At 38.4% G+C, this 23751-nt stretch overlaps 4 protein-coding genes across 6 annotated transcripts in view; 2 read left to right on the top strand and 2 right to left on the bottom strand.

Annotated features, from left to right (window-relative positions):
• osp (outspread) overlaps nt 1–23751 on the bottom strand; it is a 534113-nt gene that overhangs the window by 236031 nt on the left and 274331 nt on the right. For all 3 annotated transcript variants that reach the window (XM_065222626.1, XM_065222627.1, XM_065222629.1), the window contains exon 2: nt 878–958. In XM_065222626.1, coding sequence (XP_065078698.1) covers nt 878–958 — 81 coding nt within the window. The remainder of the gene's footprint in view (nt 1–877; nt 959–23751) is intronic.
• Nucleotides 1–23751, top strand: part of LOC135701770 (CLIP domain-containing serine protease B15-like) — a 279004-nt gene that overhangs the window by 19068 nt on the left and 236185 nt on the right. The gene's annotated exons all lie outside the window — the stretch shown is intronic.
• The window catches only part of puml (pummelig), a 418871-nt gene that overhangs the window by 273974 nt on the left and 121146 nt on the right, over nt 1–23751 (bottom strand). The window lies entirely within an intron of this gene.
• LOC135701732 (ADP,ATP carrier protein 1-like) lies at nt 22297–23339 on the top strand. Its single transcript, XM_065222598.1, has one exon. The coding sequence runs from the start codon at nt 22390–22392 to the stop codon at nt 23293–23295; it is 906 nt and encodes a 301-aa protein (XP_065078670.1). The 5' UTR covers nt 22297–22389; the 3' UTR covers nt 23296–23339.

The following is a 23751-nucleotide window of genomic DNA, read 5'->3' as shown; positions in this document are numbered from 1 at the left end:
TTTCCCATTGTGCAACGGTTGAATGAGAAAATCTTATAAATAGTTAAAAAGACACAATGTAAAATTTAATCTCTGTCTGCCATATCATTTTATTGGGCTTTAAAATTATGAAAAGTATAACAATAAAGCATTACCCAATTAATAATAAAACAAGATCATTTGGGTCTATAGAAATGATATGAACCATACTTTTAATTCAGCGAGTTTCAGAAATGTTACAAAATTAAATCAATTTTTTCGTCCATTTTTCCGCGATGTGCGTTACTCCTCACCTAATAAGTTTATTGGTAATTTTCAATCAATTTACGAGAATAAAGTTAGTAATAGTTATGTAGCTACTGTATAAATATAGGATATTCCAAACAGATTTAAAACGAATGATAGTGAATACGTAAGTAAATCAGCGCACCTTTCGTGCATTTCTGCTAATGATTCAATTTGCACCTCAAATCGCCCAGGGGTAAACAGCTGAAAGTGGTAAACAAACAAATGCGGTAAGCACATAAATCCTTTCGTCTGACTTGAACAGCTGAGGCTATCAAATCTGACTGTCTGGGTTGGATTTCGACGGTACTTCCCCCATCGTCGTCGTCATCACACAGCAGGGCCGAATTTGGAAAAAAGTGCCTCTAGGATAAACCTATCAACAGTCGTTGCGGACCTGAGTGATGTTAGAGAACAGATAGAATATTCAAGTCGAAAGCTGACTGCACCGACTGTGCACTGTTTGTATGGAAACGAGTGAAATGAAAATTGTCCACAAGTTGCTTTGTTGAGGGAGACATTAATATGAACGAGCAAAAATGCAAATGAAGCCTGTGGCTTTGCAGAAACTAGAGCCCTTAGCTCTCGCTCTCACACTGCACAGAAGACTTACCTTTGTTCTGTAGAGTGGATTGCTGAAGTCCCAGTCGGGTGCCACGAATAAATATCCACGTTTTGACACCTTCCTCGTTGCCTGCCGGGGAGAGAAAAATGGAGGAAAAAGAAAATAATTAGCATTGTCGTAAATTTCACTTGCCTCACGGTCTTGGCGCTATACAATTGGCTAGATGCAATAAAACAATTTATGACTGATGGCAAGTTATGCTTAATATATGTTGTGATTTTGTTCTGCTATTTGTGACTGCTGATCGGATTTATTTATTGATTGTTTGGTATTGTTTGTTTGGAAAACTTGATTTTAGGAGAATAAAGATGATAGTGGAAATGACGGCTTCTGCAATACCTTAGCTATTGTCGTCAGAAGGTAAATTAAGTCAATTGTTTAAAAAGAGAAAAAAAATCTTTTTTTTTCCAAGATTTAAGTATTTTTTTGTGGAATTTCAAAAACAAGAAAGCACGGCTCCGTAAGGCTCTCGTAATTGAACATTTCAAATATATGATTTCATAAATGGTAACAAAGCATTCTCTTCTGTGAAATTATTCCCGGCACCTTGCACAATCTCACCTAATGACTATTTCTGATCATCACCAGTTCACTGCTGTAAAACAAACGTTGTTTTATGTTTGGTATTCGGAAACATCCGTTCCGATTTCAAAATTGCGTTCAGAGCAATAGGTACCTACCCGTTTATTTCCTACGTTTGAAGAAGATGCCGCATAGCACGTGTCGCCTCCACATGGGATGGGCCTTTTTTTAGTCATAGCCAGCTGGTCGTTAGAGTTCCATCAAATGCGATTGACGTTGCCATGGTAAACCATTGGTAAATGTTTCAACTGTCATCATCGGGTGGTGGTGCCGACACGTTAATGAAACCAAGTATGCAAATTAATTCAATTTCAAATACTATAAATATGCTTGCAATTTAAAGGTTTGGTGTTCGTAATCATTCATTTTTTTCTAGCCGTATGTCAACCATATGCACCTATATCCACACAAACAATGTATAGTAAAATATTTGAAATTATTTTACCCCCATTTCCAGTCACCGTCACCACCATTCAATGGAATTGGTGGCACTTTAAGAGGTGTGCAGTGGGAAGCCAAAAATGTAAAATGCCACAATTTATTTGTGTCAAATGGGTATGTGATTTTAATTTGCTAGCGCATTGTTCGCTTTCAGGTTATGTTGATTGGTAGCAAAATGCAGTCAACTGTAATTTCTTAGCACTGTTTGAAGCATACAATATTTCTCCGGGTGGTTTGAGGAGAGTGAAGTGGGGTTTAGTCACGTTGGAGCTTAGAAATGTATGTTCTGGTGTTGTTTGTAGCTTGTATTTATTACACTTGATACAGTAGCAACCCTAGAAATGTCCAGCATCAAAATGACAGCAAATCGAAATCTAATTTTGATATCAACTTCAAACTGAAATCATAATTTTATTTCAGTTGACGCAATTGACAAATTTGATTACAAATGTTGTTTTCATTTTTATGTACATTTGCTCTTCAAAAATATGTTGTTGCAGTTTTGTTTTCAGTGCCTTAGCAGAACATCAAATTGAATACACGTTTTGTTATCAACAGGAAACATTTACATCTAAATTTAGTTTTAAGTTTGCTCTCACTAATAGCAGAATCAATTGATGTCACAGAAACAACTAAAACGACAGCAACCTGAGTGTTCATTATCAGCAACATCATAACATCAAATTTAGTTTTCAATTTGATATCAGACTTTGCTTGGGAATTTTATGTATTTTGTAATGACTATTTTATGGTGCATACTGTAAGTTTGTTGGACATCTAAACACGCTTGCTGACACTAAAAAACTTCCGGACTTGCACGGAATACAAAAAACCTCTTCTACTGGTGGTAATGTATAGTTACCAGTGCATAGTCAACAAGTGAATCAGTACAGTTCGTAATATTTATGTTATTACTCAGAAAAGAGGTTAAGCGACCAGTTGAACCAGGTGAAATTTGTTCAAAAGATTGAGTTAATCCAGTTAACTGTAAATCACCTCATGTAGCCCGCAGTGAAGAAAATGCTCTCGGTGACACAAAGACGTACTTCATTCGCTTCCATAGTGTAATCCCGGCTAAAATCCCGGGAGACCCAATTCTGTGATTTACGGCGAACCTGAACTGAACATTCGATATTACTCGCGGCAGGAAGCATCACCTTCGGCGCAGCGGGATCGCCGTTGTGGCGGTGATGTGGGTTTGTTGCATTTTGACACTTACCGTCGCGGTTGGATGTCATTCTGCGCGATCAGGAAGTGAACGAACACCTAAACCAAATCTGTATGCAAAAGCCAAACCACAAAGTAACGCGTTCCGACGGCGTCGACTTGAGAACGTTAAGATTCATCTTATTTTTGCACCATGGAGCAGTATTTTGTCTGAAGTTAGGTAGTTCGTTTCTGTGCGTTGAGATTTCAGGTATTCGAACGAGGCCTCCAGGAAGTCGTCGCCGTCCAGGAAGTGTGTAGCCTGAATTAAATTAATCTTTGACGAATTCTTTTAAGGTTATTCCTTGTAGCGTCCTTTTTCACATTTCGTGATTTCACAAGTCAACTAATTAATTAATTGTAAATTTACGTTGTTAAATCTACTACTTGTTGTTTGCTACGGAAAAGTAAACAAAATCTGACATTTTTAGACATTGCTACCGACGCCAGGAAGGCAGCTCCCACACCTGGACCCTACCTATCGATCCATCAGCTCATGGATAGGGGACCAACGGCTTTACTTCTCGTGGCGTAATCAGATAGTTTACACCTCAGGAAAACCCAACGACACCAACTGGGATTGAACCCAGGTCCACTCAACCACCGGCGCCGCTAAGGTTTCGTTGAAGTTTGTAAGCTATTTCTCAAGGCATCCTTCCTTTGACGGCTATTGCGGTATCATCTGCGAACAGGAAGAATCGAGGGGAGGAATGTCAGAAGTGTAGATGTTGTAGAGCAAAGGGCCAGCAGACTGCCTTGTGGAACTCCTACTGGGGTGGACAAAGCGATAGTTTAAAGTTTAAGCGGTAGTTTAAAGAAAGGAGGCTGATCGGTCTGCATCTTGAAGGCCATGTTCTCACCGGGTTTGCGGATTAACTGTTGAAGATAGAGGTAAACAATTAAAGGGTTGTGTCCTAGACACGACCACAGTACGACGTAGAACTACGCAAAATTGAGGTATGTCATGCATTTTTGATAATTATACTTTATCCTAAATTTTTAAAGTACTTTAATGTTTCGGTTATGGTTCAAAACTTGCGACAATTCATGTTAGCATAATCAGACCACGGTTCATCTAACGCATGAGATAATGTATTTAAATTTAATGTAATGGTTAAGAATTGACAGAATTTTCCCTACATAACTAAAGGGTGATACGGTCAAAATTTGGTCAAGGGAAAACGCATGTAAATCGGTGAAATCGTTTATTTAAAAAATCAAATTAAATTTCTTTTTCAAGTTCAATTAGTATAAAATTCAGGAAAAATATTCAGTTAGGCTTCCGCTTTTCCAAATCCGAATTGCCGGGCCTTACGCTTGACCCCTGCCATCAGATTTTGTACAGCCACCTTGTCCACCTTCTTCGCCGCAGAAAGCCAGTTTGCCTTGAACTGCTGCTAGCCCTTAGCAGTTTTTTTGGTCTTCTTTAGGTTCCGCTTGACAATAGCCCAGTATTTCTCAATTGGGCGGAGCTCTGGCGTGTTGGGAGGGTTCTTGTCCTTGGGAACCACCTGCACGTTGTTGGCGGCGTACCACTCCATGGCCTATTTACCGTAATGGCAAGATGCCAAATCCGGCCAAAACAGTACGGAACAACCGTGTTTCTTCAGGAAAGGCAGCAGACGTTTATTCAAACACTCTTTCACGTAAATTTCTTGGTTGACAGTCCCGGAAGCTATGAAAATTCTGCTTTTCAAGCCACAGGTACAGATGGCTTGCCAAACCAGATATTTCTTTGCGAACTTTGACAGTTTCATGTGCTTGAAAGCATCTGCTACCTTTCCCCTTCCTTTTGCCGTATAAAACTCTTGTCCCGGAAGCTGCTTGTAGTCGGCTTTGACGTAGGTTTCGTCGTCCATTACCACGCAGTCAAACTTCGTCAGCATCGTCGTGTACAGCCTCCGGGATCGCGCTTTGGTCGTCGTATTTTGTTTATCATCGCGATTTGGAGTCACTACCTTCTTGTAAGTCGATAGTCCGGCTCGTTTTTTGGCTCGATGCACGGTTGTAGACGATACACCCAGCTTATTTGCGGCATCTTGGGTTGATAAATGTTGAGTTATTTTGCTGTAATCAATGTACACTAAATTTGAAACTTTTTCTTCACACATTTTTTGTTGATTTGCACCTCAGTATAGTACACAAAAACGCCACACATGTTGTGGGATAAAACAATTGCTAAAAAATAAATTAACTGTTTTCAGTAGCTCCATCATTAGTTTCAAATTAGGTTTCTGAAGCAGAGAAGAAAGTGAAGATTGCATTTTATGATAGCGCAACAGGCAGTTGTTTTACCTGTGAGAAGACGGTACTTTAAATATTGAACAAAATGTTTGTTCATTTGTCAACGAAGTAAATGAGGAAGGGGTGTAACGATTATACGGCATCATCATTATGTACTTTACAGCGTGTTCGTAGAATGATTGCAAAATAGAATACTGCGACTTTTCTCAAATTCAATGTTTGGTTTCCAATAAGTAGGTGCTACAAGTACAACAACATTAACTAACATAACTAACAACATAGTACAACATTAATTGAAAATTAGGGGATTCAGCTATTTAATTTCAAAGTCAGAGCAAAAGCTTGTATACAGGTTCTCCACCTGTTTAATGTTTTGATAGTAAACATCATAGTTAAGGTACACCGGTGCAAGTTGAAACAGTTCGTATATCTCTTTGGAAATGAATATTCACTGTAATTATTTTTGAAAGGCATTGTGTACTACCGCAATATCTAAGTGTTTTTACGTTGTTCCTGTCTTGCAATTCAGTATTTTAAACAGGTTTTTTAAACTTGCATGTCAGTATAACAACTGATATCTTAAAACTGAAAAATTAAACTAAATCTTATCTAAGTATAAAGGGAATTAATCGTTGCAATTGAGGATTGCAACGATTTTTGCCTGAAATTATTAATTATTTTGTTGGACATTTGTTCTAAAGTCTCAAAATTCGAAATTCTATGTACTTCGGTAGTACTGTATCAGGGAGGCATTTTCAAAATCATTTTCCTGGTTCCTGTTTTTCCTGGTAGTGCAACAACAAGACCATATTGGCACAGCGTAAAGCATGGCCGGTCTAAAAACTTGTTTAAATATTAGAAGTTTATTCGTCAGGCAAAGTTTGGATTTTCTGTTTATAAGAGGATACAAACATTTTATATATTTGTTACATTTGGCTTGAATGCCCTCAATGTGATCTTTAAAAGTTAATTTTCGGTCAAGTATTAATCCAAGATATTTCACTTGATTTGACCAGGAAATTGGAACTCCGTTCATAGTGATCATGTGACTACTACTAGGTTTCAAAAAGGAAGCTCTAGGCTTATGTGGAAATATTATAAGTTGAGTTTTGGAAGCGTTGGGAGAAATCTTCCATTTTTGTAAATAAGAAGAGAAAATATCTAAACTTTTCTGCAGTCTGCTGCAAATAACACGAAGACTTCTTCCTTTAGCGGAAATGCCTGTGTCATCAGTGAACAAAGATTTGTGACAACCCTGAGGCCAATCAGGGAGGACCGAAGTGAAAATGTTATACAATATAGGCCCAAGAATGCTACCCTGAGGAGCTCCTGCTCTAACAGGTAGTCGATCAGATTTGGAATTTTGATAATTTACCTGCAGAGTTCTGTCAGTTAAATAATGTTGAACTAATTTCAAAATATAAAGTGGAAAATTAAACTTTTTCAATTTAGCAATCAAACCTTCATGCCAAACACTGTCGAATGCTTTTTCTATGTCTAGAAGAGCAACTCCAGTTGAGTGGCCTTAAGATTTGTTTGAACGAATTAAATTGGTAACTCTTAAGAGTTGATGAGTAGTTGAATGCCCATGGCGAAATCCAAACTGCTCATCTGCAAAAATTGAGTTCGTATTGATGTGAAGCATCATTCTATTCAAAATTATCTTTTCAAAAAGTATACTTATTGAAGAAAGCAAACTTATTGGGCGGTAGCTAGAAGCTTCAGCTGGATTTTTATCCGGCTTCAAAATTGGAACAACTTTTGCATTTTTCCATTTATCAGGAAAGTATGCTAAATGGAAACATCTGTTAAATAATTTTACCAAGAAAGACAAGGTACTCTCTGGGAGTTTTTTGATGAGGATATAGAAAATTCCATCATCACCTGGAGCTTTCATATTTTGAAACTTTTTAGTTATAGACCTTACTTCGTCCAAATCAGTCCCCCAGGAATAATCAAAAATATTTTCCCGAGAGAAAATATTCAGATAATCCCGAGCAACCTGATTCTCAATAGGACTAGTAAGACCCAAACTGAAATTATGGGAACTCTCGAATTGCTTAGCAAGTTTCTGAGCTTTTTCAAAATTTGTGATCAAAATTTTACCACCTTCTTTAAGCGCTGGAATAGGCTTTTGAGGTTTTTTCAAAATTTTTGTGAGTTTCCAAAAGGGTTTGGAGCTCGGGTCTAATTTAGAATCATTATTTTCAAGTTTTGTTCCTCAGGGCATAGAATCGCTTTTTTATTTGTTTTTGCAAATCCCGCCAGATAATTTTCATGGCAGGATCGCGTATTCTGTGATATTGTCTCCTACGGACATTTTGAAGACGGATCAAGAGCTGAAGATCGTCGTCTATTGTAATTGAATCGAATTTAACCTCGCATTTTGGTACTGAGGCAGCTCTTGCTTCAACTATAGAAGTAGTCAGAGCTTCAAGAGCATAATTAATTTCATCTTTGATTTGCAAAGGCACATACGAAAAATTTGAAGCAGGTGTGATATTTGTACCTACGGGTACGAATGTAGAATTTGTTCCACGCTACCGTTGTTAACAGCAGAGGAATTTGTACCTGTTTGGAAATGTGGAGCGTTTCCTACCTGTCGCTTAGAACGAGATTGAAGGATCGCTTTGCGAGTCTTACATTTCCAAAAATTGGATTTGTGGTTTTCACCACAATTTGAACATTTAAATTTCTTAGGATCTTCCTTCACAGGACAGTCGTCTTTTGCGTGAGAGGACTCACCACAATTCATGCATTTAGCTGGCATGTAGCAATTTTTAGTTCCGTGACCCCATCCCTGGCACTTACGGCACTGAGTGAGGTTTTGGAAATTTCCTCCAGTCTTCCTGAAGTGTTCCCACTTCACTCGGACATGGAGCATAATGCTAGCTTTTTCTAAGGCCTTAAGGTTGTCTAGTTCACTAGACTTGAAGTGAACTAAATAAAAATCATAAGAAATCCCGTTGCGCGAATCGCCAGGACGGGATTTCATTTTCATTTTGATTACTTGGAATGGCACAACTCCAAGTAATTTTGCCAGTTCATCTTTGATCTGATCCAGGGATTCACCACTGGGCAGTCCTTTCATGACAACCTTGAACACACGTTCAGTTTTGGTGTCGTAAGTAAAAAATTTGTGCTTCTTCTCAGTAAGATACTGGAGAAGACATTTAAATCCGTCCAAGGTTTCAGTCAATACACGGCATTCACCCCGACGTCCAATTTGTAGTGAAAACTTAACTTTCACGAAATTCAAAAGTTCCATGCGAAGAGCATGGAAATCGGAAGTGGTTATCACAATAGGGGAAATCTTTTCCTTCTTGGCATTAAGCCGGGAAAGTTTACTAGAATTTTTCTTGGATGATGGATCATTCTCATCATCCGTGAGCAAATCAAATTGATTACTCAAATTAATTTCATCAGAGTTTGCCCCTTTCTTTTGCGTTTAGGCGCCATGGCGGCAGTAAATTTTTATCCAAATCGACTTCCAAGCAGATTACTATAAGAATCTGAAGGATCGAAGAGGAATTTTCCAAATCGATATCCAAGAAGGATTACCTCGGGTAGGGTCCAAACAAGGATCGAAGAGGAATAAGAGTTGAAAAAGGTAGAAAATTTTTACAGGTTGAGCACTGAAAAGCGCTGTTTAAATTTGTTGCACTTTAGGTAGTAGTAACACTTCCTTCAGCAAAAAAGCAAATAGATCCGGACGGCAAGAGAGCACGATGCGGACTGAATATAGTGACTTTAGTTTAACATGTTAATGTTAATGCTTCAGTTAATGAGTAACAACTTTGCTGAAGATTGCTCCATAAATCCAGTTAGCTTTTGAATGTATATGAGCCTTTTGTATTTGAAAATTTCAACAAAATCTCCTATATGAACATTAAACCAAAATCGCCAGCCCGGGGAAAGTTGAAAAAAGCTGAAACATTTAGAGAGCGGTTATTGCACCAAAAGACACGAGCAGCCTGGATGTTGATCTTTGGAAAATATGAAATTTTATTTTTAGTGGTTATTTAGTTGAAACGTTGCATAAGCTGCCTGTATTTTGTTGTAATATACGAGCAGAATACACATAATTAATTAATATCCATACAACTAACTTGAATCGTGATGCTGTGTACACCAAAGTTGTTCCTTATAGTTTAAGTTACGTGTGCTGAAATTCTGAAGTTAATCGAGTTTGCTGAACCAATGCACGAAAGAGTGTAACATTATTTCTCCATACATTTTAACCAGTGTCTCCAAATAAATATTAAATCAAAAGCGCCAGCTCGTGAACTGAAATTTCCAGAGAGAAGTTTTCTCACCTAATGGTACAAATCTAGGGGTTTACCCGTTGAATGAGGTTATAAAAAAATTCCCCCTATAAATGTGGCTTACGTACGCACACCTCAGGGCCTCATAGCCTAGTCAGTAAAGGCACGGTATTACCAAGCCGGCGGGTTCGATTCCCGGTCCGGTCGAGGGAATCTTTCGGGTTGGAAATTTTCTCGACTTCCCTGGGCATAGAGTATCATTGTGCTTGCCACACAATATACAAATTCATGCTTTGGTATTGGCATCGAAAGCTCTCAATTAATAACTGTGGAAGTGCATGTAGAACACTAAGTTGAGAGCACGCAATAAGCTAATATGCGCTAAGCAATAAGCTTGAAATGCGAAGAAGAAGAAGAAGAAGAAGAAGAAGAAGAAGAAGAAGAAGAAGAAGAAGAAGAAGAAGAAGAAGAAGAAGAAGACGTACGCACACCAGCAATTTCTACTGTAGTAGTCCAGCAGAGAATATAGCACTCAAATCTGCAGGCCGCCACTTGGACATGTTGAACGAGCATATCTCATATTCAACGGATGAAGACGACTTCACTCGTTTCGATGATGAAAGGCATCTTTTTATAAATTTGCTTGTTATTGTTACCGGCTATGACGACTACGACGGTGATAGGATGCTGTGCCGGGCGGTGGAGGGCCCTGCAGTGGACGGTGGCCATTTTCAGACTTAATACCATCCATCCACATTGGCTTAGCGTCGTCGTCGGTTTCCCATGGTATATCTCCCGATTTGGTCGATTGTGGATGGGAGGCAATGCCAAATACAGAGAACCGTTGTACACATGTTGTACTAATAACATTTTGATCGTCTCGCTCTATCTGCCTCTTCGGACGACTGTACAACAGAATCGATGCCAACAGTTAGGCTGTCAAGTGTTAATCAAATTTACGAACTGAACCCATGACCGAATGTGAGACCGAGCCACGGTCACCACAGTATTTCGTATATGTAGATGATATGAATAAATTGTGAGATTTGCTTCATCACAACACGACGTGTAATCTTTGCTGGTACAAGCGTATTATGACTGGATTGAGGCAGTTTATCAATTTTGCACCACCTATCGACGTGTGCTATATTCTGCTTGCTTTGGAACTGGAAATAGATTTTGAGGTCAGCACACTGTCCAGTATGTGAACTTCCTATTCCAATTTGCCTGGCAGACCGCAGCAGTCACATATCAGATACGTTAGGCGCCTCTAATTGATTTAATTTATAGCTGGGGACAGAGAGTTGTTCGGTTTCCTTCCTCTCGGCTTTACGGCGACGCCTATAAGTCATTGCGCACAGACACGCCGGAGAACATCAGGCAATGGCTCTATTACAACTGGATCACTTTCTATTGCACACGCGAAACCTGAATCGGTTTTGCTCTGTAAGTGTTATATTTCACCCCTGGCGGGTGAAGAATCTAGTTTACGCAATCTACTCCGAGGCGACATCGGTTTCGCCGGGGATGAGCTTATCTTGCAAATTTCTTGCTCGCCTTTTGCAGGGAAACTATGTCACTGCCGTGTATTGATTCTCAATTACCTATGCAAATGTATAATGTATGCTCGAATTTTTTACAACGATATTTATGCAGAACCTTTGATCATAGGCAGATGCATCATACTCCGGTTGGGGATATTTCGTGATGCTGATGTTTGAAAGTATGAATTTTCTCATCATGAAATTCACTTAATTTGCCATCGTTTCTTTAGTTTTTTAATGTTTTAAACTCTATACAGTTCATCAAACCTCATTAATCAAATGGTTTTAATTCTCAATTCCAAAAGTTAACAATCACACAAACACTGGGAAGCTTCCCAATCGATCATTTTATTACTCAGCATAAATCAATATAAGAGACAAATGAATCCTTCTCTGGAAACAACACAATTTGAGCAGGGATCAAAGTATCTACCTTCCACTTCGGTGCCGAATTCTTTCCGTATCTGAACCGATTCGTAATTTATACGATTTCAAGTTCTTTGACCGATTCCGCTAGACAGTTCCAATGCCGAAGCTCGAACAACCTTCGAAAGGGATTGCGCATTGGGGGTGATGCATATATTATGTAACGCTCTAAGGAGGGATGGGGTGTTTAATATGTTGTGACAAGCAATGCATTAGGTATAGGAAGAACATGACAAAAGGGGGGAGTTAATTTTTCCTCAAACTCGCATAACATAATTAATGCATGGCCACTTGTGAGCTTGCAGCGATCTCTTTTTGAGTATTTTATGATTTATTCGTGCATTCCATTGGGCTTGGCACTTTTCTGCATTTTATTTTGGAAAGATTTTTTTTTTGTGCTGTTGAACAACCATCTGCCATCATGAGGAGGCATTCCGTGGGGGAGATAGAGGAGGTGAGGGTTGTGATTGCTTGCGAAACATTGACTACAAAAGGGGATCCTTTCAAAAATGTATCTCCTACTCACGGGCGTGCATTTTCTTCACCGCAGGCTGTCAAGGCTTTCAAGGTCAAACAACAGTTACTCTGAAGTGATTCGTTAAAAGAACCTGTCAGAGGGAAGAAGTAACACGTAATAAACCAGCAAGAGAAAGACGGGCAAGAATAGGCCTCCGAAGAGGAGACAGGCACCAAAAACAAGGCCAACAATCGGAGAAGATGAATTTTAATCAGAAAACGTGCTTCACACTTTGAAACGCGGCGCAGCATGAGTGGGTTTTTGAGAGGCCTATTACGCAATTTCGACCAATTGGCGATTGATTTGCGATTGAACAATCTGTAGTTAAACCATCTTTAAGCGCTGTTTTCGCACCCGCTTCTTGTTGGCCGGCAACTAGGCAACGATTTGCAGGATCATCGTCTTGCTACGTCAAAATGAGCACGAGCGAACGATCGAGCATCGGTTATTGCAACAATGAAATTAGAGATCGACCATTTTCATAATGATTGTTTGGGTTCGATGTCGAAAGCGTCGATCGTACAGGTCGTTTCGAAAAATAAGGTACACCGGGTTTTCCTAAGCGACGGTATGGTGTGCACAATAGCAAGTAGTATTTTGCAGATAATGATAAATTACCAGTCATCTTACGCCACAGGTTATTTATGTACGTCCCAACGAACATGACACTCACTTACCAACTAATTGTTCTTGTAGTAGTGCACTTATACAGTTGCTAAATGAAAACTTTCTATTACTACAATTACATGGCTTTGCATATCGTGCAACAGGCAAGTGCAATGAAAAAAGAAAATGAGAAAATTTTCGTACCTAAAATCGATCAATAATTTATAACTTAAGTGAGCTTATTAATTAACACTTATTGTTGTCAGTGCAATAATAAAAAAAAAAAATCATAAGGAAAGTTTCAACAAAAGTTCTACAATTTTTCCAATAATTTATATATGTCTGCTCATCTGTCTTAAAAAAAAAACCACTTCTACGGAGTCGAGTGGTATGTATGTGTGGATATCTGTATGCTTGTGCGTATGTGTGAAATCACTAAATTTTACCGGCGATGGCTGAACCGATTTGAATGGAATACATTCCCGTTTGTGTGTTTCTGGCGCCCATAGAACGCCATTAAGTTTTACTCCGATCGGGCATCTTTTTTTTTTATTTATTTTTATTACTATAGTAACTTTAACACTTAGGGGTCATTCGTGATTTGTTCGGAGATGAGATTTTTACTCGTGGTTTTAACATGACAGTTATGGATGCAAACCACTACTTCGGGGCCGCACAGTGTCCGGAAGCAGGACAAAACCTCCAAATGCATGTTTGATTATATATTTTTTTCATATTAAAAATTCTTTAACTAAGACTTTCTAAATTTTCAAGTCAATTGAATGAAAATTGAGAGTTGGAGATTTTTTTGAAGTCGGCTGCTTTTCAATTTCAGAGTCCATTGTAAACCACACAATACAACTAATGTTTATAGCTGGTAACTATTTTTGGGTACTAATACTCTCTAGGTGGGAATTTAACATCATATTTTATAAGTATAATTACATGTAAAAATTATCCTTTGAATGAAATTGCAAAGCAAAATGTGGTATTAATTACAATCACTTATTAGTTTGCCGAATAAAAATCAATCCATATATGTTCATTGCATTTGTATGCTGAGATTCAGCTAAGCATTATCCGATACTCAAATTCCACTTTTGATCTCAGTGAAACTTATTTTTGCCGAGATATGCACAGCAGAGCTCGGTAGAAAAAACTAAGTGTGTATGTTTACTTATTGTTTATTATTTTTTCCTTGATTTGTTTTCCGTCGATCTTGTTTCCCGTACTGAGTACCAATGCTACCGACGCCAGAAATTCAGCTCCCACACCTGAACCCTGCTTATCGACCCATCAATTCATAGACCGGGGACCAACGGGTTTACTTCTCTTCCGAAGGCGTGATCAGAAATTTTATGCCTCAGAACATCCCGGCGGCGCCTACTGGGATTGAACCCAGGCCTGCTGGGGTGAGAGGCAATCACGCTTACCAATAGACCATCAACGCCGCTCAAAATTAAACCTAGTTAGGAGGATAAAAATATTCGCATGCACACTATATTAGCTAAAATGAATAAAATAAATTTGAACAAGCAACCAAGAACAAAAGTTGTAAAAACACACTTTTAGTATACACAACATAACACACATGAAAATCTGCTGCATAGGATCCAATAGGAGGATTGTCGCAGGTTACGAAAAGAGCGGAAGTTACAATAGCGCTTAGTTCTCTCCAATTCCCGTTTAGCAGAAAAAGCATACGAAATAAAATTATGCTTTTTGCCTATCCATATTCCCATGGATAGAGAATTTTTCTTATTTTTTTCGCTATCGGGTTTTTGATTTAATTTCCCTCCTACTAAGCACAACCCGGGATTTACCTATCTTTTTTGAACGAGTTTGAACAAAAAACTGGAATATTTCTGTCAAAGATGACTTTTAAATTTATTCACCTCTCAGAGTTTCAAATCCGTCCTAACGCATTGCAACGCCATTAGATTTTCTTCGTCCTACGGATAAACGTAGAAAAAAGGGATATTCGTTTGATTATTGATCTTTTCTGATCGATAGAACGTAAATGGGCGATTACGACGAAGTAGCACTCTGCCCTTATTCATTTCACTCACTAATATACACGGTAAAAAGTTATCACATCTAATCCAAATGCTCTTGCACTTGACTCAGTCTGTTATGCGGCACTACGAATCGAAGTGATTTATCATTGATTTTCAAGTTATATGCGTTTTGAAACAAAGTGATTTGTCGTTGAAAAATATGTACTGTATAAAGCCTTTAAATCAAAATGATTATCATTTGAATCGGCACCATTGTTTTCATCCATTTAATTTGATAAGTTTTGCTTTTGGAAGCAAATGTCAAAAACGCACATGACAAACATTACTCGGGAAGATGGCAAGTCGACAAAAAAATGAAGTCAAGCGAGAGAAGCGATAACTTTCCATCTCCACCCGAAATAATTTGCGTTCTAAAGCATGAGTAATACAAAATTGTTGCTGTAGTCAATAATATTATATTATTCAGATAATTTCGATTACAAAACTGTGTCAAACTTATCAAATGTATTGCTTAATGTCGATGTTGTTCAATGTCACTTGAAAACATGTGATATGGGTAGTAATATGAAATGGTCATATTCGGAATAACATATAACAAGGCTTACAGTATAAACAAGGCTATATATTTATTTAAACCCATTTTCAGCAAAAAAATAATCCAAAGATAAATAATTTAAACTTAAAGTGATAGATTGTTAATATAAATATGGTTGACATTTCGAGTTCAAAGCACAGCACATCAACAACAATGTGCAATACAATCTAAAATGAAGGTATTTTTTCACATCGAATTGCAATGTTTGGCAAGTAGTGCAAATTCAACAGCAAATCACTTTACATGAACATTATGTTTTTTTTACCGTGTACATTTCACATTTTTCGGTCTCCAATTCAAGCTGAGTCGAGCTTGGCAACATTTCAAAACTATTGATAGAAAAAAAAATCAAAAGTACTCAGACTTAGGAAGGGCGCAAAATATGGTGCCTGCACGGTTTGCGTGTAATTTTATAATGCTCAATGGATTTTCTGTTCGTTCTGTTCTGAATGAATTTGCATAAAATCGAACTGATTGTCTTCCACGCGGAATAACCCGCCTTCACGGTACAGTACATACCTTACCCTTCCATCACTGCATCAAAAAGAAGCATTTTTGAATGTTTTTCTATTTGTTCACATCAAAAATTTTGATATTCTGAACTAACTAAAAGTGCTCTCTGTATAAAACCGCTGTAATCAATATTTTGTATGTTGATAAAATAAAAGTGGCACTGCAGTAGATGTTTTTTGAACGATTCAAAAGGTTTGTACCGCACGCACTTAGAAAAATTAATGTAAATTTAGGTGCGCTGAGAGTGACATAAACGAGCGTCAATTTTGACATAAATTTGAGTCATAACAGACGCAAAATATAGCTTATTCAAACGTACAGTCTCGGAGTACTTAAAATTACACGACATGTTTGTTTACGTTTCATATTTTATGTCAAAGATGGATTCCTTCACGTGTAAAATTACATACTTAGAAATACATAATCTTACACGTGACGGAATCCATCTTTGACGTAAAGGATGAGAAGTAAACAAAAATATGTTGGATTGAGCTGAATTTCGCGTCTATTATGACTCAATTTTATGTCAAAATTTACGCTCGTATATGTCAGTCTCAGAGCACGTAAATTTATATATTTTTTCTAAGTGTGTAGTTATTTCTAAGTGTGCATACTACGAAAATGTCATGTAAATTTAGGTTCCCTGAGACCGACGCATTTAAGCGGCCCTTTTGACATAAGAATCAGTTGAAAGAAACGAGAAAATCAATTCAATCAAACGTTCTCTTCGTCGACTTGCGTATGTTTCGATTTGAAAACACTTAATTTTGCATGAAATGTTGAATCCTTTAAATTTGTCGAACCTCTTAACGGAATCCCTTTATGAAGAGCTTTGAGTGGGTTGGTTTATTTCCTTACTACGCGTATCTGTTAAAAGATAAGCAATTATAATGGAATTTAAAGGAAACAAACCAACCCACTCAAAGCTCTTCATGAAATGTTGGTTGACGTTCCTTGATTTACGTCTAATATGTTATGTTATTTCTAAGTGTGTGAACAAATCGGTCCGGCCACCATATTAGCTTTCCCAAAGTTTGCTAATTTAAATTTACACGAGCATGTAAATTTATAGGTTTTATCGTTGAAATTCGATGTCCTTCGTTAAGTTTTTACATGACTTGAAGAATAAAACACTGCAAGAGAAAATTAATCGAATAAACGTGTAATTTTATGAGTTAATCATGCTCTTTAATGTGCATGATTTTTAATGTAAATTTAAATCAAAACATAGTTTAAAGCGATGTAATTTTAATATGGTTTTGGTTTACATGTCATGTAAAATTCCTTATTTTTTGCTGTGCTGTAGGGAGTACTTTTCAACCCCTCGAGATTGTTTTAATTACATTAGATTAAATTGTTAAATTGTTGCATAGGTACAATTAATTATATATTAGTGCTTTTCCTTGGTATTCGGCAGCATGCTTTAATGAACTCTCACGTCTTATAAGACAATTTCCAAAAACTGCAATGATAACCTATTTTTAATTGTACAATCTAGGTAAAACTTCAAAAATTTTACGGATAAATAACTGATCTTATATCGAACTGTTTCACCTAATATCTTCCATTCCGAAAGGTGCTTCATAAAATTTTACTTCATACACTAAAAATTCAATGTATACACAACATTTCTGAGCTGGGTAATTTTCAATGTGTTGCAAGTATATTCAATTATTTAACAAAATAACAATATATCAATGTTGACAGTTTTCTAAGGAAATCCTCTTCCACAGGTCTTCTTCTTATTATTCTTCTGCGCATTTCAAGCTTATTGCTTATTGCATTTTAGTTTTTTTTGCGTCAGATAGCATGTCCAGTCTTCAGAAAAATTATGTCATTTTAAGTAATTTAAATCTTCTTCAAACATAAAATGTATCAATAAACTCAAATGGATGGGTTACTGAAGAAATATACCGATTTTAAAGCCATAATTACACTAAAAATCTTAATATAGGAGTTAATACGCAGTAATTAACAGTTGCCCCTACACTATTTTTGCACCAAAAATTTCATGAAACTATTTAGAGTCTCATCACGGTATTAGTTTAAGACAATTTGAGATTTCGCATATGGAAAACATCATGTTTTGAATAAATTAACCAGGATATGTTTTGTGGATTAATAGATAGATGTATTATAGAAAGTCATGTGGTAAAAATAAAATAAAAATCTTTCCTGAAAATAGCATGCATTGGAAAAATCAAACGAAGAAGTTAAAGTAAAAAAAATCTATTTTAAGAGGACCTCCATAGAGAATGCTTCTTATCCGAATAAAAATGGCATGCTAGTAAATTTGCGTCTTCAGCAATGTTCATGGAAATAATAAGTTCTACAGTTTTGTAGAACATTTTATTATCAAAAATCGTCAATCATTAAAGTTAGTATTGTCATGTGGCTTCGCAAATTTATGGACGACCCCTTTATCAGATGTGCCTTCTTTCAACTAAAAACTTCTTTGAAGACGCTTAATTGATGGAACTTCATGTTCATGCACATTTGATTTTTTACTCATGTTCGCCCATCTGGACCACTGTGTACTTATAAAAAAAATAACTTTTTATGTCTTGTTAAAATTGATGAACCTCTATAGAAACATTTTAGATGTAAATGCTTGGAAAAATTGTCATGAAAACAGCAAAACGTAACAAAACATTGAGGTACATACTTTAATTGAAAAATCATTAGGCATCCCCTTGGATCCACCTATGAATTGTATATGTAACAGTAGGGTATAAGTTGCTGAACAAAATAACGTTAAGATTAGCTGCTACTACTTGCTAACCAGCAGGATACACCCCTTTAAGTATTGAAAAATTATAAAAACGAACGTAAACCCTTGAAACAAAGATATTGCGATTTGTTCCCTCCAGCAAAAATGTGCATTTTAAAACGACTTATGTACATGTTTGTAGAACATACTACTACATTTTCACCCTATAACTTCGTCCACTTGAGAGATAGAAAATTTACGTCTTCGACAAAGTTTCTTAAATTTTTTTCATCTACAATATGAAGGGAGAGAGAAGGATTAGTAATTTCCATTTAATTCCACTACCTGATTTGCTTATCCTTGACAGATACGCGTATTTCGGCTACAATGTTCAGACTTCTTCAGTGTATTGTACTAATACTCGACTATTTATTACACACTTAATGTAGCTCGAAAAATCTCCAACAGACGATTACCTCGGCATTTAATTTTGCTGATATATCTGCAAAATATCAGCTAACAGATCTCTCAGCAAAATTATATTTGTCAGCTGAGTGTAAGGAGTTGTTTTACTGAATCTCAGCAAAATAAATTGCAGAACTACTCTGCTGTTGGAATCGCGGCGGAGCAATTTAAGTGTGTAGTATTAGTACAATACACTGAAGAAACCTGCAAATTATAGACGAAATACGCGTATCTGCCAAGGATAAGCAAATAAGGTAGTGGAACTACACTGCACTGCAGTGGGTGACTTCACAGTGGACAGGTTTTTATCGATCACATTTCAGTACGATGTGGAAAAAGGCCCGGATGTTCTGGAGATCCTTCATGCAACTTGACTTGTTTTCCAGGTGGGCCCGATACATCTGAACGGTATTTACGAGTGGCCTCTGGACCGGATTGAGTTCATTGGCCTTCAACTCCTCTGAATACGAGTTGGAGTGCACGCAAAACGGCCTTGAGCGACTTGCTGGCCTCGATGTCGTGGGAGAAGTACTCCACGTTTTGTTGCTTCAGTATCGTCTCAACGGCCTTGTAGTGAGACATTACACCAGTATTAGAATCCAATTCGTCAATGTTCCATATCTCGCCTCTCAATAACTAAAGAATTCCATGTCTGCCCGGACCATGCATGTTCAATGGGCGCGATATCCTACGCAGGTGTGAAAACTGCCTTCCTGCACATTCGATTGCCGTCAATGGATGGCAATCCTTGTCCGTCGGTTATTGGCACTAGATTGCGGAACACGTTAAATAAAGGAAAGAACATGTTTATCTGTGGCATGAGATTTTCAATATGACTGAATTTAGACAAAACATTTCAAACAGTCATTCAACACATGGACATGTTCAATTCGTTACAGATCCCGCTGTGATTTATTGGCTTGGAAACGCTTCTTTCTGTCATTCTTTGGTTGTTTCACTTTTTCGCCCAATTAAATTGCGATTACAATGAAATTATTGTTACCTCCATGCGGTTGCACTCCAAGAAACAGTGCGGAACGATTTTTCCCCACCCTGGCCTCGCCTTTGGAACCTAAATGAGAGTGAAATCAGCCTGTTTCATTCATCGAATTGATGCCTACTTCACGCTACTATTACAGTAATCTCACCTTTTATGCGGTGGGTGGTACCGTACACCCACCGCTATTTATCTGCTGTCCTTCAACCAATTGAGCTGATTTTCTGTAGATAACCATTTTATGGTTGACACTCATCACATACAAAAAATCATCACCGTAATTGGTTGAAGGACAGCACACGATATCACCCACCGCATAAATGGAGGGATTACTGTATAATGGTGGCTAATGATTAGAAAATGATTTTGCGTGTGTCTTTTCTTCTTTTATTCCCGTGCTCTGCGGGTGGGAGCCGGGAGAATGAACAATCAAGTAGGTAGGTATGTGCCCATTTTTGGGATTGGCACATTTTTTTTGAAGCTCACGCAGACAATGTGACGAATTTTCTGGTGCTGAAAAAGGAGGGCATTGTGTCATGGAATGACGTTGCGTTCACCCATCACTTCTATCGTGTCGACAGCATGATATTCTACCGTTACGTTAACTGTTCGTACGAAGAGTAAGCACATCTATGAATTTCAATTAATTTTATGGAAATGCGTATTGTGTTTCAATCTACGAAACAAATATAAGCCTTGTAATACTGTGTCAATAGGATGAAGTGCACGAGCAGAACCGGGCAGGAACAGCGAGAGAGAAAGAAAAACGTTCACCGACAACTTAATTGGACATAATTGTTCCGCACGAGTATGGTCCAGTACCACAAAATCACATTTTTTAGTGATTACTCAACTGTTGGAAAATTGTACTCATGTTTTATGTAATGGGTTACTCTCGCCGCACTTTGCTACTCGCTGACTGCCTGCTAGTGATCTGCGCATCGAAAATCTGCCGAAAACTGAAGCCCCGAGATTTCCACTTTGTACTTTTCTTTATCACAATTCCTATTCGGGTGCGATTTGGCTTCGGTGCAAAGAGATGTGAGCAATTTTCCAAAGTGATGGTGGGCAGTGGGACAAATTAAATTATCCACGGTTCACGCGTAATTAAGAAGTAATTTAGATTAGAGCTTTAATGGTTTCATTCGGTGCGAGTGTCAGCCGCATGGAAAATGTGATTGGTGTGGGAAAATTTATTTGATAAATTAGTAAAAGCCAAGTGCACTCTAAGTGCGGTAGCTGGCAGGGATATGTTTTTTTTTATGAAATGGATCATTGAAGATGGTGAGGTTTTGACAGAACAGTCCACAGTATACCACAATATATTAATATATGTCCAATAGGGTGCTTCATTCTGAAAAAAGTGATGAATTTCTGATGGGCCACCCTCCAGTTCGATTCATAGCTCCAAAATATGAACCTGTGCAAAAATTGGTAAAGATTGATGAAGGTTTAGAGGTCGCGCCAATGATTTGAAATTTGTATGGGAATTACTATGGAAGAATTTAAAAAATCGCTTATATCGCTATAACTTTGCTTCTACTTGTCCAAATGTCGAAAAAATTTAGTATGTTATTGCTATGGCAATAAACAAAAAGCCTACAGTTGCTACGCTCAGTTTTGCAGCGTATCAAGAATTATAAAAATGTGAAAAAATGGCAAAATAGGGTAAATTGACAGATGAATATGTACAAGGCAACAACGCCAATTTCATCGCAACAACAACAGGCTTGTTGATCATTGTCATGACAACCACATATTTTTTTTTTCAACGTTTGGACAACTACAACCAAAGTTAGAGCAATGTAAACGAAAATCAATAATTTCCCATACTAATTCACCAAAATCTCCATACAAAATCCAAATCATTGGCGCGACCTCTAAACCTTCATCAATCTTTACCATTTTTTGCACAGGTTCATATTTTGGGGCTATGAATCGAACTGGAGGGTGGCCTATCAAAAATTCATCACTTTTTTCAAAATGAAACACCCTAATGTCCAACTTCCGTCAAAAACTTGTGTAAACTATTATAATGGTAATTTGATTTCCTGATTTCCTCTTCCTCAGATGCATCAAATGTGGGGAACAAAAGGGGGCACAAGAGCATGGATGCAAAAATTGTGAGAGGTGCTCTAGGTGCAGCCAACAACACAAAACGTCAGAGTGTATGACAATTGTTGAAATGAGTTAATTGTATTGCGGCGCCGGTAGTGGTAAGCGTGATTACCTCTCACCCCGAAAGACCTGGGTTCAATTCAGTATCATTCTCTTTGGATTGTGCCCTCCGTACGGTTAGGAAGCTCGCGGCCTTTGTACCTTCAGTGCGCTCATCGCCTAGTGTGTGTGTCAGAAAAAAGAATCAGAAGCAATGTCTGGAAAAAAGCCTGATCCCTATGGCTTCGCCAAGGATTTCCTGGCTGGTGGTATCTCCGCCGCCGTGTCCAAGACTGCCGTGGCCCCGATTGAGCGCGTCAAGCTGTTGCTGCAGGTACAGGCTGCTTCAAAGCAGATCGCTGTCGAGAATCAGTACAAAGGCATCGTCGATTGCTTTGTTCGCATCCCCAAGGAACAGGGCTTCGGAGCTTTCTGGAGAGGTAACCTTGCCAACGTGATCCGGTACTTCCCGACCCAGGCGCTGAACTTCGCCTTCAAGGATGTCTACAAACAGGTGTTCTTGGGTGGCGTTGATAAGAACACACAGTTCTGGCGTTACTTCCTGGGTAACCTGGGATCGGGTGTTGCCGCTGGTGCCACTTCGCTGTGCTTCGTCTACCCACTCGACTTCGCCCGTACCCGTCTGGGCGCTGATGTCGGCCGTGGTGGACAGCGTGAGTACAACGGTCTGATCGACTGCCTGAAGAAGACCGTCAAGTCCGATGGTATCATCGGTCTGTACCGTGGCTTCAACGTATCCGTTCAGGGTATCATTATCTATCGTGCTGCCTACTTTGGCTGCTTCGATACTGCCAAGGGAATGCTGCCAGACCCGAAGAACACCTCGATCTTCGTCTCGTGGGGTATTGCTCAGGTTGTAACGACGGCCTCCGGCATCATCTCCTATCCATTCGACACCGTCAGAAGACGCATGATGATGCAGTCTGGCCGTGCCAAGGCCGACATCATGTACAAGAACACCCTCGACTGCTGGGTCAAGATCGGCAAGCAGGAGGGTTCCTCGGCCTTCTTCAAGGGCGCCTTCTCCAACGTCCTGCGTGGTACTGGTGGTGCTCTGGTGCTCGTGTTCTACGATGAGCTGAAGGCTCTGATGGGTTAGATATAAGTTTAGCGAAAACATTAAAAAAGTTACAAAGTTACAATCCCAGTCGGCGCTGCCGGGTTTTTATAAGGCATAAAATCTTTCATCACGCCTTCCTTCGGAATGGAAGTAAAGCCGTTGGTCCCCGGTCTATGAGTTGATGGGTCGGTAGGTAGGGTCCAGGTATGGGAGCTGCCTTCCTGGTGTCGGTAGCATTGGTACTCAGTACGGAAAACAAGATCGATGGAAAAAAAATAAAAAAAAAATGTGTTAATTGTATGAAAATTAATAAAGAACATAAAATGTACTTCGACGTCAACCATGCCACATTTAGCTCTGAATGTTTGGTTTATAAAAGACCTTTAGCGCAGCAGAAAAACAGCTTGTGTTTCAACAGGTATGTGAATCAGTTTTAATGTTTAGCATTACGTCAGATTGTTGAGCTTATTAGCTGAAACGCATATGGTAGAAACT

This window comes from Ochlerotatus camptorhynchus, unplaced genomic scaffold (genome assembly GCF_037179485.1).
Source record: "Ochlerotatus camptorhynchus isolate MF236.1 unplaced genomic scaffold, CSIRO-AGI_Acam_v1.1 ptg000176l, whole genome shotgun sequence".
Taxonomy (NCBI): Eukaryota; Metazoa; Arthropoda; class Insecta; order Diptera; family Culicidae; genus Ochlerotatus; species Ochlerotatus camptorhynchus.
This window is presented reverse-complemented; position numbering and strand designations above follow the sequence as displayed.

What these genes read in the sequence shown, in the direction of transcription:
- LOC135701732 (XM_065222598.1), top strand. Translation starts at nt 22,390, where the DNA reads ATGTCTGGAAAAAAGCCTGATCCCTATGGCTTCGCCAAGGATTTCCTG.